General features: G+C 36.8%; 1 protein-coding gene across 1 annotated transcript in view; it reads right to left on the reverse strand.

The window, feature by feature from the left end:
- Nucleotides 1–13,721, reverse strand: part of cdh23 (cadherin-related 23) — a 213,815-nt gene that overhangs the window by 164,209 nt on the left and 35,885 nt on the right. Inside the window, exons 4-5 of the mRNA XM_087803328.1 lie at nucleotides 13,545–13,592; nucleotides 12,191–12,283 (exon numbers count right to left, since the gene is read on the reverse strand). Of these exons, the coding sequence (XP_087659454.1) occupies nucleotides 12,191–12,283; nucleotides 13,545–13,592 (141 nt within the window). The remainder of the gene's footprint in view (nucleotides 1–12,190; nucleotides 12,284–13,544; nucleotides 13,593–13,721) is intronic.

Below are 13,721 nucleotides of genomic sequence, written 5' to 3' on the forward strand. Positions count from 1 at the left end.
GGAGCTCGTCTGCACTCATTTAAATTGTGAATCCATGTTGGAAATGTTTTAAATGAACAAATATAAATTGTTAATCCAGTTTAAATTTACATTTTCATTCGTTTTTCCGATCGCGGAGAGAAAAATCACGGACTCTGGTTCATTTAAATATGATTTAAATATGTAAATTAGGCCATGGAAAGGGACAAACAGGTCTGCGATTAATTATATGTTTATTGGGATGTATGAAGGAAACATGCTTACATTTATGTTTATAGATTTATGCGTAGGAATATTTTTGTACCTGCACCCTTTTCTGTATTTGAGTGAACAACAATTTTTAGTAGAAAATCCCCGAACTTCTTTGTACACGAGGCCCCAGGTTTGTAAAAGAGCGAGAGAAGGAAGTTCAAAATCCTTTTAGCAGTGGCAGTGGGACATGTAATGAATTCATGATGTATGACGTGTTTGCTTTTCCTGCATTATCACTGGTGAGACTTAAAAATGCCATTAAAATCAAACAGCGGAGTCCCCAGAGGAGCGTAAAAGTGCAGAGGAAACCTCAGTGCAATCAGTTAAAACGCAGCGGTTCCGCGTACCGTGCCGAGATCCCATTTTTAACTCGGCTCGAGTAAGCCATTAAGTGCCCGAAAAACACTAATATCATGCTCATATGCCTTTTCAATTTGGTATCAAATAGGGCAAAAGTGACACTGGAGGGAAGTTTTCTCACTCTTGCTTGTCTTTTTGGGAACACTTTCAACAGTCAGCAAAAACAAGAGTACTTTGAAGATATAGAAGTTTTGCTGTTGATATAAACATCAGGCATTTTTCATATGCACATAGGTTTTTCAAAGAGTTCATATTCGACTCTTAGTTGTACGAAGATAAGATAAGAAACAAAATGTCAAATGATGCCAGTTTAAACAGAAAATAAATCATGAGGTCATCAGATATATTTGGTTTAAAAAAAATACATATACAGTAAAGGACTAATAAATAGGAAAAATGAGACAAATATTAACCTTACTAGTAAATAATAGTTTAAGGTACTAGGAAAATACTACAAATAATAGTAAATAGTATTTGGATATAACTGTAAAAATAAAAGATAAAACACATTTGTAAAAAGTCTGTTTTTTAATTAAATGATAAAATATTGAAAAACCATAAATATTACACCAATAACTAATGAAATAAGTCAAATCACATTAATTAAAAGTTTGAAGGAGGAAATATATTTAGTATTTACATTCTGTAGTACCTTTCAGAATATAACTCATTGTTCCACAACAGACATTAACATAATCAACATCTATTTAATTGTGAAAAAAAATGTAGGGTTAGAGATATTCAGTTTATGAAGAGAAACACACTAGTTGTATTAGATATTCTAGAAAGAAAAACACTGGCCCAAGATTTCAGTAAATGATAATTTACTCCTAAAATGTTTTTCTATATTTAGGATAATCTTATCTTGTTTAGAAGTAAAAATAAGATGAAATGATATTTATTTGTTTATTCAAAAAAAACAATTAAAATGGGTCTTAACTTTAGAAGTTGCAGTTTGTATATAAAAATATATATATTTTTCTGGAATTTCACCGACACTTTTGCTGGATTTCTCTTTTTATTTATTCATTTTCTTTACCTCACAGGGGTCACGAACACACAACCATTCACACACTCATACCTGAGGACAATTTCCCCAAGTTCTCAATCAACCTCTGTATGTTTTTGGACAGTGGGAGGAAACTGGAGTAAACCCACGCAACACAAGTAAACATTACAAACCCCTCACAGAAGGGTCACAAGTTGGATTCCTCTTGACCCTGGAAGCGAACCGGCAACCTTCTTGCTGCGAGGCAAATTCAACCACGGTGCCCCAAAATTCTCTTTTCAGAGAAAATAATACATTTTTTGACTTTCTTAGAACCATTTTTGGAGTCTAGTATATTCCATCAAGTATGAGGAAGATGCAGGGTTTAAATATAACTAGGATAGAGTTTGAGAGAGTTTAGATATAAGCTTTTTTTTTCCCTGTTGTCCTTAAAGACCTCAAATAATCCTGATGCTTAAATTCCCCTGCATTTTATCTCTCGGACGTGAAAGTGTCGACTCGAGAAGTTCCATCGAGGACGACGCGGGTAGTGACGCCGGGACACACGGTGGTCAGAGGGAAATGTTGGAATAAAAAAAGACAGTGTTGAAATCCGCTTGACTCCAATTTAAAGAAAATACAAACAAAGCAATGAATTGTCATCTTATGTTCAGTCACAAACACAAATAAATACGGTGGAAGATATGCGACTTTATCCACCTTCAGCTCAACTGTGTCCGCCATCCCGCTAAGTAAGCGTGGGAAGGCGAGCGCTAAATGCAAAACGGGGTACGCGAGGTATACATTTAAAAAACAGGAAAGAGGAGATTTATTCATACAGAGAAAAGAGGAATCAAACTCGAACGGCTTTTTGAAAAGAGCACGCTGTTCTACCCCGGTCTAACGTCCGACCCTCTCGCATTCCTCATCCACCTTTTCTTTCCACTCTCTCATCCGGCGACTCAACCCTTTTAGGATTCTTGACAGACAAATATACACTCATCCCTCTCTTTCAGGCAAATCAAGGTGCTCTTCACGCTCACTGGCTAAAAGGTAAATGACAGAAAGATAAAGGGAAAAAAAAAAAGAGGGTGATTTATTCTCAGTAGCCGTGGGCGCACGTGACGCGGCCAAGCATTTGTTTTGCTAACCCCTGAACTTGAAATAATACGAAGAAAAATGGTTCGGCGACAGCCCACGAAAACTCATTTGAAGAAAGACTGGCTCGGGAAAAAAAAAGGAAATGGAAGAAAAATGGATTCAATCAGGATTTGAGTTATAAATCCGTCATTTACACGCATGATTAGATCCGATTAATTATGCAACACAACACAAGGTCAGAAACACAATTACATAACTCGGTCGCCGCCGACCGTCGAGTCTCCGCCAGGGTCAACGGTCACCGCAGCCAATCACAGCTGTCACACTCCGGGAAAGGCGGGATTCAAACCCCCAACGATGCTTTCACATGACGACGGGTCAATGGAGGAACACAGGAACACCCACGCAAACTAATGACGACTCAAAGACTTCAAAACAACACTATGAAGATCTAGGGTACTACCAAGGCATTCTCAGGGTGAACAGAGAGGGGCTCAGGACACATCCAAGCCACCTCAACTACCACTAAGAGTATAAACCTTCTGGTACATGCAAGGGTTCCTCTTTTAAAAAGAAAGACGGAAGAAACGCAAGGCTATGTTTTTCAGCCTTAGGGTCGACCGGATACAGCTGGACAAAGTGACCGAGGAGGAGAGGAAAGTCTGGGCATCCTGCCCGACGCTTCAGCACCGGCAACCCTGACTCAGGAGAAACGGTGGAAAAACCTAAAGATTTCCTTGTTTAAATGGTGGCAAAAGTAATTCTGTTATAAATGAAAACAATGTTTTCTGTTTTTTCCACTAAAATAAAAGCATTTCTGGAACTTTTTTTCGAAATGGAGTACATGATAGCACACTCTGTCATGTTCTGACAGTATTAGTTTGGGGCAAAATAATGATTGCATAAAGGGATTTGCTTGTCTTTATCTCAAATATCTCAAAAGATTCATGTTATTCTAAGATAAAGACTTTTGGAGTATAAAGACTAGACCGGGCTTTAAATAAAGAACCCACTTGGGAGCACTTTCAACAGTAAAAATATGAGAGTAGTTTTTGGTATTGATTTAAACATCCAGCATCTTTTTCATAGTTTTCAAAAAGCGTTTTTTATTAGAAACGGAGTTGTATGAAAAAGAGTTTAGAAACTTTAGAAGAAGAACAAAGTGTGAAATTATGCCAGTTTGAACAGAAAATCAATCATGATTTCATGAGAAAAAAAAAATGAAATAAAAAATAGGAAAACAAAAAAATATTTACCTTAAACTAGTATTTCGATATATTAAAGAATGTACATTTTCAATTTAATTTAATTTAAAAACATTTCGAAAGAAAGAAATAATAAATATTACATGATAACCTAAGAAAATGAATAAAATATTAATCATATAAAATCGATCATACCAATTAAAAGTTTGGAGGAGAAAGAAAACGTATCTCTCAGAATATTGCACATTAATTGTACTATAATAATAATGACATATTTATTTAATTCTGTAAAATAGTTTTGGGTTTAAAAGAAAAATTTGTTGTTGTTTTTTTATATTTAGTAAGTAAGTAAGTGATTTTTTATTTATATAGCGCTTTTCCAGACTAGGGTCACAAAGCGCTTAAACAATCAAAACAATACTCAATAAAGTATATACTTTAAAGGTCAATATAAAACTAAAAACACAGCAGGAATGTTTATTTAGGGATAATATTTTCTTGGTTAAACTTCAAAGAATCCCACTTGAAAATGACCTTAAATGAAGCAAAATGCATTTAAATTGCCATTCTTAAATTAATCATCTGAGTAACTTTTCGGTCTGGTTAGTAATATTACTCAGCCCTCACTCATGAACAAGACTCCACCACAAGGGGAATGTTCTTATCTCTGTTCAATCAAGTCGATGTTATCAGCTCGATCGTCTTCATGTGGAAACAACGGTTCCCAGAGGAGAAATAATAATATACCAGGATGCAATTAAAACATTGTTTCCTACATAGTTTGTGTTTAACTCCAATACAGTTTCAGACTTTATAAGTGAAGACATCAGTCACATCAGTGTCATCATGTGTTATCATAGAAAAACAATTGGTCGTGTAAATAAAAATCCATCTTTTCATAAACAGAACTCAGTAAACACCAGAGTATTAAGAGTTATAAATCTCAACTGAGCTCAAGTCGAATAGTGACTCTTTTCCATTTAACCTTCACACATTATCTATTTCCTCTTCTCTCCTTAAACCCTCCATCGCACCAGAAGGTGCTCTGGGTCTTAGTGTCAAGTAGGATTTTTTTTTCTTTTTTTTCAAGGCCTTCGCCTGTCAACGAGCCTCCACTCAGCATGCTAACCGCTGGATTCAATTACACTTCAGACCAGGAGAGATGGAAGGAAAGTTATTTTTGGGGACAAATCTGCGCCACATGACGCAGCATGAGTGCGTCAAAAGTTGTGTGTCGACTAGATTGTGTGAAACTGTATACATGTGCAGCAATGACACATTGAAGTGGTGAATTGGGAGTGAAGGAATAAATAATCCTCTGATGCTTTAGTTGCTTTGAAACAAAAGCAAAGGTAAAAAAAAAAAGGAGTATAGCAGGTGTTTCCATGCAGTACAATAAAAGCGGACGCTTGAAATAACAGGTGTCTCTGTTCGGCTGCCAGAGCTCACATCAACACTAAACAGCTAATTCACCGACATTAGAGCAGATCCTCGCACCTTCTGCCAATATCATTTCAAATCGGAAGCGTCGTTGCTCGATAGAAATCTGTCGTCCACAGTAGCTCAACCCAAAGTTGCTTTTTTTTTTTACCCTCAAGTAGACGCTGTTTATGTGTAAAATAGTGTAAAATAAATTGACATACATAACACATGACTTACTCTTTGATACAGTAATTACAGTGAAATTATTTCAGTCCCTAGTTTCGCTCCTGGTATTACCTGTGTATACCGCCAAGAAATGTCCATTATATTCCAGCTTCTTACACATAGTTCAAGCATTGAGTTCAGTTTTTCAGGTTTGGAAAATTTCCATTTCAAGCTGATTAACCCTTGCGTTATATCAGGTTCGAGGTTACCCGGAAAAAAAAACTTGTTTGTGGTATCCCTTGTGTTGTCTCTGGGGTCGAGGGGAACGACCTCCCTGGTTTCCTGACAGGCCAATGGGTCACCTTGACCCAGAGACAACACAAGGGGTAACACATTTGTTTTCTGGGCCTTCGGGTCACTCTGACCCTGAGATGACTAAGGTTTAATTAAAGAAAAATAATACATCATTCACAGTGCAATATAACATGTAACTTTTCAGAATAATCCACAGATTATCAAGTTCTGAACACATGTGGGTACCAAAACTTGCTACCGAATAACAAAGTATTTTTTCAATACTCTGTACTACAGTTGTATTTCAAAAGAACTAAAGTAAAGGATGACTGAAAAAGTTGATTGCAGAGGTTGGCAAGACGACTGACACTAAAATAGGCAGTTGATGCACAACATTCAACTTTGGCCCCTTCGTTTATAAGCGTAAAATGTATCGAACTTGCCGTCTATTGGTTTGTCCCGCCCAGCATCAGCATGTACCTGCATCTCTCACAATCCCAGATATCTTTTTATCTGGGTTTTTCTATTGTTAGAATTATAAACGGTCGCCTGCATGATAAGGGTGGGGGTCTGAAGCCTGCTCTGATTAATCCCAGGACCATCACAGGCTTCTTAACACTTCACACAACTACTGGGATTACCTACTTAACTTTTTCATTTTGCTTCAGTATCAAAATGCCTTAAGAATACTTAGCTTAACAGTGATGCAACTTAATGATGTGATGATTCATTTGGTTGTACATTATTTATTTTTTATTTTAAGTTCTGAAACTACCACAATCAGAAATAAACTTAGAAGTACAAAGATGAGCGTAAAAGCCCAGAAGAACAGGGAATATATGTTCACAATAAAATAGAATGAAACAAAAATAAAAAATTTCACAATTTGAATATAGGTATGAGTGCGTGTGTGAATGGTTGTGTGTCGTACTGAGTATGACAAACGTGCACCATCTCTATTCCAGGGTCAGCCTGTTGTCCATATACATGAAGAAAAGGCCAATAAATGCAAACATGTTTTGTTTATGTTTACTAACCTTACTTCATGCATTATAAATATCCGTGTTAAGGAGTCGTGTTGAGTTCAGATACAAAGAAATCAAGTTAAATGTTTGCACGTTTCCACAAAAGCAGCATCGCTGCGGTGAATATGTTCGTAGCTTCCACTTTAAAGTTTGTTAAATATGTTTTATTTTTAGGAGAAACACTTTGGAACGGACTGGCTGATGAGAAAGTTGTGTAGCACACTCGGGAGCTTTAAAAGAGCCAAATATCCATGGACTATTATTTAGAAGAATAATTGCTTATGTTGTTTTCCCTCCTTCCTTTTTTTTCTCCTCCTCAATTCTGCTGAGATTCCAGATTTGTTTGGTGTTTGTAGTGCGGGCAAAAATAAGCTGTGTTTTTTTTTTTTGCTTGTGCTTTTGTGATGTGGATGTCATTATCCACATTTACATGCGAGAAGACGACTTTCTTTTTACTAACATCCTGTTTCGCTGTATTGATATTCTAATCATGTTTTTAAAATGTATGTATTCTTTATTTATGCTTATTTCTTTATCAAAAATTTGGACCGACACTTGGTGGATTTTTACCAACAATGGTTTGACCCTTGACACTTTGGCTAAAATTGTGTCACATGGAAAGAGATGCCATTAAGTGGGCTTACTGATCATAAAATACAGATTATTGAAAAGGTATTAAAATTGTTTTATGCCATGCAGGCATCAACAATTTGAAGCCAATTGGCCTCACAAAATTCCCTGATATTTCACTTTATAACACATAAACTGCAATTGTACTGAGTCGAAATTAAAAAATGAAATGAAATGAACAGAAAACGTTACTATTGCTCTTAAACAAGTACATTAAGAAATAAGAACAAACAAACCCAATAATAAACATATTTGGATCAGAAATTGTACTTAAGCCACGCCCATTTTAAAACCACACCCACTCTGCTGAGATTGGTCGAGCATTATGGTTTTTCACACCGAACTTAGACGTTTCCACCCCTGAGGAACTCATTGTATAAAGAAAGAACGGGGCGTTCTTTGCTGTTGCAGGTGCAGTGGGGCCCATTATTACATCATAATGGACTAAACTCTTATAACCTCTCATTTGCTGAGATTTAAGACGAGGGAGAAATTATATAAAATAATTAGTTGGTTCAAAACATGGTCATGATGAGGGACTTGGAGAGGAAGACTTTAATATTTGAAACATGTGAGTGAGTCAGGAGAGTGGGAGTTATTAATATCTTGAAAATCAACTCTCCACTTAAGAAATGAATGAAAATGTCAGTGGAAAGAGCTTCAGCGAAGTGTTGAATCCTCATCATCCGAAGCCAATAATGGATCCAGGTAGTTGCCCATCTGCTGTTCAATCAAAACATTATTCGTGGCGATAGTGGCTGGTGGTTCCGTGTGCTGCTGGCGGACTGTGTGGATGCTGTAAATCTACTCCGCTCATTAGCACCGACAGAGGAAACGCTAGCAGCCCACCTGCTCCCCTTCACCCTCTTTATGGCTCGGCAAATTAAAACGACATTTACACTCACAGCAGACACGTGCTCGCTCGCTCTCTCCGGTGCATTTCTTCCCGTGCTTACAGCAGAAACCTTCAACTCCTCTCACCAGGACAACAGGTTTCGTATCATCTCGACTCTCTTCATAAAGCCGACCGCTACGATGACGGTTTTGGGAGAAAGTCAGCGTGATGGATGGGCGCTATGAAGGACAGCGGTCAGCGGCTGGGGTCGTGACGGTAATGATGCCATAAAAAAGGGTTGCAACAGAAGTTGTGTGGACGCGAGATAAGGACGGTGAAAGAGGCAAACACTAGGCTTCCATTGGATGGAGCTCGATGGTGCAAACATTGTTCAGTCTCATTAAAAGTCTCATCAAATGGATCCTGGTGGAAAACACTGGAAAGAAGGTTTTTTTTCTTTCACTAAAAGTGTTGAGACGGCTTCGGTGACACAACGTTCTTCTCTTTGTCGAAAGACAAAACGTCCTAGACGTCAGCAATAACAAACTCCAGTTGCAGATCAACCTCAAATCTGATTGGTACAACATTGACGATAATGGATATTTCCAACCCTTTCCTTCTAAGGTTTCCTAGTTGTTCCTGTCCTTGACATTGTACTAGCTCGTCTGGTGACTGCAAGACGGATCTCTGAATGTTTTTGAATCTTTGTACATCATGGACAGAAGCATCTTATTCAGCAGGCTTTGTTGATTGATCTGCAGTTGATTCAGAACTCAGGACCAGAGGAGAGAAATATTTTCAGGCTGTTGCTCCTAAGCTTTGGAACAATCTTCCTCTCTCTTTGCGCTTGATGGATCTACTGACTCCTTTAAGAAACATCTTAAGACGTTTCTATTTGTTCAGGCTTTTCCTTGATTTTCTGGAACTCCTGTGTTGTTCTCAGTATTATCTTGATCTTTAAAGTGTATATACTTTTTTGAGTATTGTTTTGTTTGTTTAAGCTCTTTGTGACCCTGGTCCTGAAAAGCGCTATATAAATAAATATTACTTACTTACCTACTTATTGTTACCAGTACGTAATAATACAAAACTGTGAAAAATATTGAAAAAGAGTAAATGCAAAGCCCTTGTAATAAATAATAATGATCCCTTAAACGTGCTTCCATGGACTAAAAAGGGTGCTAGCTTCTTTTTTGTCCGATCATGACAGATCCCGAATAGATAATGTGGAACCTGTAAAGGGCTAAAAATGTTTGATAACTTGCAGGTTTTAAAAAGGGCTAAACCTACTTAATATTTAAGCTAACTCCAACTCTCCTGACTCACTCACATGTTTCAAATGTTTATCTTTTCCTCTCAAAGATTCGGTCTCTCATCATGACCATGTTTTGAACTTATTACTTTATAAAGTTCTCCTCCTCTAAAATCCCAGCGAATGAGAGGTTACAAGAGCGGAGTCCATTATGACGTAATAATGGCTTCACTCCTCCTCCAGCCAGCTGTAATTGCTCTGCTTTTCTTTATACAACCAGTCCTTTGGAGGTGAAGACTTCTGGGATTGATGACTCGCAGTGACAACCTTGATGTTTGACCAATCACAGCACAGTAAGCGAGATTATGGTAAACAAGATAAACCTCCAGAAGTGGTCTCAGTGGGCGGGGCTTAACATCATTTTCTAATGTAAATATTTCAATGAAAAGAGAGTTTTGTACAAACAGAAACATACTGATGAGTACAATAAAGGTCTAAGATCTATGGACTGTGATTCCAAACTATTTATTTGTTTTGCTAACAGCTAGCGAAAGAGCAAGCGGTTGTTTTTATTAACAGATATTTCACACATAAGAATCTGCTACTGTGAACCGTTGACACTGTTGTCGCCAACACTTCCCACTCAACAGACGTCACTCACTGTACTGGTACGAACATGAGTGAGTGCTGCAGCAACAGTGTTTTTTCAGGGACTTGACAAGTATGTCAGCATCAGGTTAGCAGGTTTACTATCAACAAACTGCTTTGAATAAATGGGAAATTGTGTTCAATTCAATTAAATGTATGACTAAATAGTAGAATCGTGTGTAGAAAGGACATCTACCACTGACAGGGTGGACAGATATTTTGATGGTGTCATGAGCAATTTAAACTTGCCTTCAAAACGTATCCAAACGTAGTATTAAATTCCCAAAACCAATTCTTATGAATTCTAATTCGTATGAATACGACGGGTTGGAATGGCTAGTAGCTGTAGTCGAGTATAATTCCAATGGAGCGTCAAGTGAAAGATTGATTCAAGTGATCGTTACAACAGCCAGATTTCACCGCAATTTGAGTTAATCGCACGCGACGTGAACATGCTCGACACATCCTTATAAAAATTGGGTCACAATCTGATTTATCTCTGTCCCAAGTATTTTTAATGACCTACATCTTCTTTTTTCTTTTTTTTTTATTTGGCAGCTAGCTTTTCCTAAGATTGGCTGCCACATTCCCTTCCAAACACATTTTGAGGTGGTTTTTATTCCTACAGCTCAACTGACGAAGATTTTCACACGTCTCATTTAAAGTGACGGTTTCTCCGAGCCGAGGTGGAAATACTGGTGATCCAGTTATACCCAGATCAACTAAAATAGAGTCAGATATTCTATAAAAACAGGGGCAAATAAAATTCTAGTGAGACCAATTTAAACCAATTGAAAAAATACAATAAAAAAATAAGCATATAATACATACACAATTATATATATAATTATAATATAATAATTAAAATAAGTATACTATTGATCATCTAGGGCCGGTTTTATTAAGATTCACATTTGTTTTGTCAAATAAATATGTGGAAAAACAGTAATAAATGAATACATTAATAAAAGAGAAGTATAACAAAATAATACGTACTGAGCAAAATATAAGGATGACCTTTAACGTGTATGGTTATTATTTATTATAAAAAAACATAATATGTTTATGACAGTAACAGTTTTAAATAAATAAAATAAAGGGAAATTGAGGTTTTGCTTCAAACTAAAATAGCTCACTGTGTTTTTGAGGTAAATAAAATACACAGAAAAAATCCCTATAAAAACACTTCCAAATCCAAAGTGCTCCTGCTTTATCCGGACTTCATTTATTACCAACCCCACATCTCACAGCCGGAATTTGTTTGCTATTTGGAGGTCGGCGTCGTCATGAGCAGTAATTCAGTCAGCGATGCATGGAAACAAACGATATGTCACGGAATGAGGGTCAAACACGGCTCCGTTTAATAGCTTTCCAGAGGCTCAACCCGAGCCCATTGTTTACAGAGCTTTAGGATTCTGTGGAGTCGCACAGACGACTGAGTGATGGCTGCACCGACCAGAACCTTCCCTCGTGACCCGGACGCAGTGGAGTCTCCGGACTCAACCAACTCATATCAGGGGTTAGATGAGGCACAGAAGACGAGAGACGGAGAGGAAGGAGGTGGCGGACTCAACATGGCGGACATAAGATTGAATTCTTTACCGATTTAAACTAAAACGCTCTTTAAGTAAAAGATAGACGTCAAAACGAATGGAACCGCATAATAAACGTATAATAATACACTATAAAAAGCTGTTTTCAAGACAAGTTCTTCATGACTTCATTCTATTTTCTTACATTTCTGATGAGATTTCTTTCTTCTACAATAGAAAACCTGAGTGAGAAAAGCTCTTGTGCGTCCCGTCACCATATTCCCTGCTGGCATTATCATCTTTATGTTAATAAAAAAATATATTACACTGATATTTTGTGTTTGCTCTAGCGTGATACATTGTCCTTTTGCTTGAATCTCCTGCAGGGAAAAGGTTGGGGCTGTTAAATAAAAGGCCATCACAAGCGTTGATATACACGTGGGTTATTTTACAGCCAGTCTGGATGCTGTAACTTACACCCGCAGTAAATTCCGAGGCTCACCTCTGGGATGTGGACGGTGTAAGGCTGCCCGTGGAAGATCGGCGCGTTGTCGTTCACGTCCCCGATCTGGATGTTTACAGTGTCTTTGACCACCTGAGGGACGACACAGAGGTACTTACAACACGGCGGCCTGCTTTACGCTGTGTGGTTGAAGCAAATGTAAGTCTGACTCACATTTTTTAAACTTTCAGGACATGCTTTGCGTTCAAGGTTTGCTCATGAAGATTTGGAATAGATTCATGCGTTTTTTTAATGGGGTGAAGGGCTTTGATCATGTTTTTAACATGAAATATTTTAAATAAATGATTAGCAGCTGAGTTATAAATGTATTAAATACAGAATTTCTTTAAAAATAATTGACCATAAATTGATTTGTGTGCTACAGAAATATTAAGTCACGTGATTAGACTAAGATTCTATTTTTTATGACATTAAATCATGATAAAAACATTTTTTTATCGCTAAATTAATTGTAACTTTAATTTCCCTTTTGAAAAATGTGTTTCTGGTTAACATTAGTGATGGTCTGATGAAGCTTCATGAAACAGTGTCATGTTGTTTAGAGATCAGTAGGTGGCGCCATCAGTTTAAAAATGATGTGCGGTTTTATTAGAACAGTTGTTCAAAACAAAGGAAAATAGTGCAGAGACCGCCATCTAGTGGACTGAGAAAATAATGACATTGCTTCATGAAGCTTCATCTGACCATCACTAGTAAACAGTACTATTTATTGTTAACTAACAGCACTTTATATCGATAGACCTGATGTTTTTCTTTTGATTTAGACAAAGGAATACTCACTCCTGATGGTAGAACTAAAGATTAAAACTCGAGTCTCAAATACAAAAGAATGTAAACCTGCATCTGTAAAAATACGTTTTTTTCTTATGAAAAAATAAAAATAAAAATAAAATAAAACAAATAATTAGAGTTGAGGGTAGAATTTTAGGTGAGATTACATTTCTTTTTACCCTTTTTTAACATGTGAATTACTAATCATAATCTTTTTATCTTTTTTTTATATTTTAAAATAATTATTATAAGAATTATTATGTTTTACTTCAGGAATATAGAGAAACTAAAGGACAGATCAGTTTCTTAAAATTACCCAAAAATCCTTTGCTCTAGAATTCATGGTTAGAAAATACAGTATATGATAAGTGACCAAAAATAAAAATTCGCTGTGCTTATTAAACTTTTGTTCAATCCCATCTTTATTGTAACATGACCCAGATGTTCTTTTTAATGTGTCACACCTCTCAAGAAAGCATGTTTAAACATGTAAAAAACACTAAATGAATGAAAACCAAATTAAAAAAGATATGAGGCGTCACATGTTCAAAGTGTTTCTCACCTCATGAGTGTCGCTCACGTAGAACTCCACCTGCATTTCCGACTTGCTCTGAGGAACAGAAGACACGGCAGCAGAAACTTTGCATTAATGTGAAGCAAACAGTAGAAACATGGAAATTGCTCTGAACCCCAAATTACTTCTGTCTCGAATCACACTTTTCACTTCTCTTTCATCATT

This window comes from Callionymus lyra, chromosome 11, assembly GCF_982586985.1.
Source record: "Callionymus lyra chromosome 11, fCalLyr1.hap1.1, whole genome shotgun sequence".
In the NCBI taxonomy this organism is placed as follows: domain Eukaryota; kingdom Metazoa; phylum Chordata; class Actinopteri; order Syngnathiformes; family Callionymidae; genus Callionymus; species Callionymus lyra.